The sequence below is a fragment of the Vespa mandarinia genome, chromosome 7 (assembly GCF_050613455.1).
Source record: "Vespa mandarinia isolate Hongniang chromosome 7, ASM5061345v1, whole genome shotgun sequence".
Taxonomy (NCBI): domain Eukaryota; kingdom Metazoa; phylum Arthropoda; class Insecta; order Hymenoptera; family Vespidae; genus Vespa; species Vespa mandarinia.
Window position 1 is genome coordinate 4,265,001 of NC_140816.1, and position 5,671 is coordinate 4,270,671.

General features: G+C 30.9%; 2 protein-coding genes across 2 annotated transcripts in view; one reads left to right on the forward strand and one right to left on the reverse strand.

Annotated features, from left to right (window-relative positions):
- The window catches only part of P58IPK (dnaJ homolog subfamily C member P58IPK), a 2,877-nt gene extending 329 nt beyond the window's left edge, over window positions 1–2,548 (forward strand). Inside the window, exons 2-6 of the mRNA XM_085658253.1 lie at window positions 18–128; window positions 205–404; window positions 484–809; window positions 886–1,229; window positions 1,320–2,548. Coding sequence (XP_085514379.1) covers window positions 18–128; window positions 205–404; window positions 484–809; window positions 886–1,229; window positions 1,320–1,738 — 1,400 coding nt within the window. The 3' untranslated portion in view covers window positions 1,739–2,548. The remainder of the gene's footprint in view (window positions 1–17; window positions 129–204; window positions 405–483; window positions 810–885; window positions 1,230–1,319) is intronic.
- On the reverse strand, window positions 2,526–5,393 carry LOC118440499 (uncharacterized). Its single transcript, XM_085658254.1, has 5 exons — window positions 5,299–5,393; window positions 4,389–5,132; window positions 3,735–4,018; window positions 3,056–3,303; window positions 2,526–2,984 (listed from the first exon to the last, which is right to left on the reverse strand). The coding sequence occupies exons 2-5, from the start codon at window positions 4,676–4,678 to the stop codon at window positions 2,640–2,642; spliced, it is 1,167 nt and encodes a 388-aa protein (XP_085514380.1). The 5' UTR covers window positions 4,679–5,132; window positions 5,299–5,393; the 3' UTR covers window positions 2,526–2,639.
- Between the last annotated feature and the right edge of the window lie 278 nt (window positions 5,394–5,671).

Below are 5,671 nucleotides of genomic sequence, written 5' to 3' on the forward strand. Positions count from 1 at the left end.
TTGGATTTGCATTTTAGTGATCGGCAGCGTTTCACAATTAGAAATTAATAAACATTTAGAATTAGGTAGAGAATTTCTTGTACATGGACAATTGCAAGATGCATTGTCACATTATCATGCAGCAATTGGTAAGTTTGGTTATATGTATATGTATGTATGCCTTATTTATAACAATTTCATATTAAATCATATTATTTATTTTAGAGGGAGATCCTAACAATTATTTAGCGTATTACAATAGGGGTATGGTATATTTGGCACTAGGTAAAGCTAAGTTCGCGATTCATGATCTTGACAAAGTTTTGGAATTGAAACCTGATTTTACAGCAGCTAGGCTGCAACGTGGAAATGTTTTATTCAAGCAAGCAAAGTTTGATTTAGCCGAACAAAATTATAAAGAAGTTGTATGTATCTGTTTGTATATAATATATTTGTTATTGATTTAGGTAGATTAGAATGAATTAGAATATCCTGTCTTTGTAGCTTGCAGTGGAACCACAGAATGAGGAAGCTGTATCTATGTCATATACGATACCAAATCTTGAAATGGATATGCAATATGCAGAAGATATGGTTAAAAATCGGGATTGCAGGACGGCGATTCGACATATAACACGACTTATAGAAACTTGTCCATGGTCGCTTGAACTTAGAGAGCTAAGAGCGGAATGTCATGATGCTTTAGGAGATTATATGAGTGCTATTACTGATATACGTTCCACTACTAAATTACTATCTGACAATACAGAAGGTTATTTTAAACTATCCAGTATGCACTATCGTATTGGACAAGTAGAAGAATCATTGAGGTGAGATATCTGTTTCAGGGAAATTTATTGCTTTTAATTTTATAATTTTTGATTTTAATTTAATATAAATGTTTAGGGAAATTCGAGAGTGTTTAAAATTAGATCCAGAACATAAAAAGTGTTTCCCATTTTATAAAAAGATTAAAGAAGTATCTAAATTTCTGGGAAAAGCAGAATCTTCTGAGGATGCCAATAATCCTCAAGGTTGTATAGATTCTGCCGAACGTGTACTCCGTTTAGAGGCAAATGTAAAACATGTTAGATTTACTGCCTTGCAGTTACTTTGCAAATGTTACACAGCTAACTCAGAACCAAGTCAGGCAATTAATAATTGTCAAGAAGCATTAAAGATACGACGAGAGCCAGCTATTTTGTGTGACAGTGCGGAGGCATATCTGGCCAATGAATTATATGATGATGGTAACGATCATTTTCATATAATTATAATTTAATAATTTTCGCAATTGAATAATTTGTTTGTTTGTTCGTTTTTTTTTTTCTGGGGTACAGCGATAAAAGATTATAAAAAAGCTTTGGAAATGGATCCTGACTTGCAAAGAGCAAAGCAGGGATTACAGAAAGCTCAACAACGACAAAAACTTTCAGAGTCGCGGGATTATTACAAAATTTTAGGCGTATCTAGGACAGCTTCGAAACGTGAAATTATTAAAGCGTATAGAAAAGCGGCACAAAAATGGCATCCCGATAACTTCCAAGAAGGCGAAGAGAAGAAACGAGCGGAAAAGAAATTCATAGATATCGCTGCTGCCAAAGAAGTACTAACTGATGACGAAAAGAGAGCAAAATTCGATCAAGGCGAGGATCCATTGGATCCTGAATCTGGAAAACATCAGCAAGGCTTCAATCCCTTCCAAGAATTTCATCACTTTCATGGTTCACCTTTCCAATTTAAATTCCATTTCAATTAATTACATATTTCGATCTTAATCGTCCTAGCGCAATTGAAATAGCCAATTCGTTGATTCTGCGTCATTTATGGCTCACAATATCGAATTTAGCTATTTTATTACTAAATATGATTTTGCTAAATCTACCTTGTTGGTAGTTTCGTATCTTAAATATTTTTGAGATCGAAGGACCACATTTGAAAAATACGATGATTTGATTAATCGTATATGAGCTATTTAGAAGACATAATCAATTTTGAAAATATTGAATAATGAAAGTGCGTGAACAATTTAACATAATTAATGATTGGCTAATTGAAAGCCAATGTATATTGATTAAACATTAATGTATTTTCTATACGCAGACTGAAGTAATGAATATTATCGATTGTACATCACGATTGTAAACGTGTGTTATAGATATGTTCATTCTCTTGAGTTATGTGTCGATATAACCAACGAAGTCTGTGATTGTATTTCGATTGAATTAAGATCACTTTTGACATTCATAGAAAGAACGACCGTCGGTATTTCACGATATAAGTCCATGATATATATCCAAGTGTCATTTTTCGATGATCCTCTATTGTCGATTGTAGATACTTTTTATCGGATAATCTATGGTTCTTTTTTTTTTTATTTTTTTTTTTTTCAATGGATATTTCTATTCGATGCCATTGATTACCGCCGATACTTAAGGCGGCAACGATACTGTGCGCGTGTGTGTTCGCATGAGTGTGAGTCAGAATATTATGTAAATATTGTATCTCTAATCATTGTTTAAAAGTATATTTGAATAATTTATACAGATAAATACGGACAAACATCGAATTACCTAGTGGTATATATATATATTTTTTTTTTTGTAATCCTTCGAAGCGCCAACATTGAACCTTCGGTTCTTCTTCTTCTTTTTCTATTCTCACTTAATCTTGCCTGTTTTTAATCTAGTATTTTTCAATTTCTTCATTTCTTCCTCTTCCAATTTCTTTCGTTGTGCTTCCAATTTCCTCCTTTTCGCGGCAGCCAATTTTTTCCTTTTACGTAATTGTGCTCGAAGATTTTTATACTCGCCCAATTCGTGTCTCACAAAATATCCCCTTATTGCTGCTTGAATTATTGTAGCGGCACGATGGAGAATCGCTTGATATTTAGCTTCTTCTTCCAATCTCCTTATCTCAGCTAGATTCTCGTCTATAAATGCCTGTCTCTCGTCTTTCATAACACGTAAATCTTGAATTTCAAGTTTTTGTTCTTCAACTTTTTCCTTTACGACGAACGAAAATAAACGATTAGAAAGGAAAAAAATTTTTTATTGAATAAAAGACAAAAAAATACCTTCAAATCGTTTATATCTCGTTGTCTTTGTTCGATTTCGTCGTCATATCGATTGGACCATGCCAACATCTCATTCTCCATATCTTTGATACTCTCTTGATAGTAAGCACATATTTTTTCTGTAACAATTTTCTCTACGATTTGCTTTTTTTTATATTCGTCAATTTCATTCAAAAGATTTTGCTCTTCCGTTGTCAATTGAAACAAATGCTGAGTAAATCTTGCATTTTCCCACTTGTCTACGTAACCTAAGATCACGAACAATTAATTTGAAATATTACAATATTTTTTGGTACAATTCGATCTTTTATAATAACATCCTATATTATTTTATATCAAAATTTGTTATTCTTTGATAAAAAAGAAAAGAAAAAAAAACGAATGATTTGTTTTATAATAATATATTTGTGTCATGTGATTATATCATGAAATTATATTTTATAAATAAAGAATTTCTGTAGCTGTAAAAAGATACTTTTTTAAAAATATTTCTTTAATAAAATAAAATAACAAATAGTATATATAAATTAAAAAGCGTGTTAACAAATATATTATTTTCTTCTTATTGTTTATGATAAAAAGTCGAATTATGCCAATATTCTTCGATCAATATACACTGTATTTAAAATAAAATGAAGGCGAGAGCGGCGCGTGCGCGCGTGGAAAAAATGTCACATACCCATTTTCAATGCCATCTCGTATACAACATCATCGACTTTAGCTTTTGTCATTTGAGCCAATTTCAGCAATTGCCTTTTCTCACGTTCCTGTTTGCTCGTTTCGTCTTTGATCAATTGTCGTAATTGATTAACTTGATTCTCCCAGAACGTACAAGTTTCTTTAAGATTGTACTCGTCCTCCAACATCTTCATAATATCATTTACCTCTTCTTTGAGGATGTCGAATTTTTGGTAACGTTTGATCTCATCGAGAGTCATCTTTAGAATCTTGTACATATAAGTTCTGAAATGTTACAACTAACGAGATAATATATTTAACAAAGAAAATTTAAAAGCATTATCTTGAAAAAGTTTTGATCTCGAATATTATTGATATAATCAATGGAAAATTATTAAAATGATAATATAAAATTTCAATTAAAATAAATATCAATGTGAGAGATAATTAAAATAATAATTTAAAATCTAAATTATATATAAAATAAATATCGATGATTAATAATCAGAATGAAATAATTAAAAAATTTCAATGTTGCACATGTAATAGATGTGATACAATTTTTTGAGTAATTTTTTGGATATTGGATATTGAATAAAAGTACGTTCCTTTTTTAAAAGTTAATAATAAGAAGAGAAACAATTCGGACACGTACCTATCTCTCTGAAGTTTTGCTGGATTCGACAATATCAATGGTGGCAAATTAGTTTCCTCTCTGATTATTATATGGGGTTCTTCCAAGGCACCATATTTCTCCTTAATAGGTTTCACGATATCGTCCCAACGATCATCGATCTCTGCTGGTATGGCATGCCGTAAGACAGCCAGTTGATCTACGCATTCCTCAAGGACAGAGGCTATCACTGTTGCTTCGTACCGTGTTAGGTTTGTTGAAAGATCTTCGTCTACACTCCTTTCTATCATTGATTCTTCCGAGATCAACATTTTTTTATCATCGACGAGCTATATTTATAAATATATCATTCGTCGATCAACTTCAATAGCTTTCAATCGCTTTAACTTTAACAGATTTCTTATAATTTTCTTGATTTTTTTATAGATTTATTTTTTTTCTATCTCACCCGTATAAATAAATGTACGGCATATTACGTATCATCATTTTGAAAGATGATCTGCATACTTTGTATACAGATATATTTATGTGAATGAATACCTTATCACTGGTATCGATCGTTTTCATTTCCATTATGGATACCGGCGATGGGAATATACTAGGCCTAGGATTGAAAAAGCTACCACGCTGTTTGTATATTATTAATTCTTCTCCTTGTAAGTACTTTTTAGATTTCATATCCAAAATAGTAGCCATTTCTTCTATTTTTTCTTCTTCTTTTTCTTCTTCTGTTTTTATCTTCTCCTCCTCTATACCTTTTTGCACCTAAACATTGATCTTTTATTGGATTCTTATAAGAATTCTTTTTACATTTTTCTAATTTTTTATATATACAACATATTATAATATATACATATATATGTATATATGTATATAAGATATACTCGTTTAGTATTGATCTAAGAGTTAACATTTTTTATGTTGTTCTTACCATCATTTTCTTATCGAATTTTGAAATTTTTTTTAAATTCGTAGCCAAAGATAGGGCTCTTTTTTTCATTTCAATATCCATAGCAGTTTTCTCCGTAGATCTCGTATGAACGTCGATCACATGTCTTCGGCTTTGATCTAACACAATCGATGAGATCGTAGCCAGTGTATTCTCTTGCTCGAATTTTTGTATGTTTTTTTTTCTCCTCGTTGTTACTTTCTCTGCCATGTTTCTTATATATATATATATGTGTATGTATATATATATTTTTTTTTTTTTGGAATACTAATTTTAATGCTACACAATATTTAGAAATTAAAGGAGGTTATTTAATGCTATGAAAAATATCGATCCTCTACTGTTTTTGCTTTGC

Bases quoted from the DNA above. Each gene is read 5' to 3' on its own strand.
- LOC118440499 (XM_085658254.1), bottom strand. From the start codon at position 4,678: ATGTTGATCTCGGAAGAATCAATGATAGAAAGGAGTGTAGACGAAGAT. The intron at 3,304-3,734 runs GTATGTGACATT...TCGTGATCTTAG, and splicing joins CGAGATGGCATTGAAAATGG to GTTACGTAGACAAGTGGGAA. The intron at 2,985-3,055 runs GTATTTTTTTGT...TTCGTCGTAAAG, and splicing joins GAGATATAAACGATTTGAAG to GAAAAAGTTGAAGAACAAAA.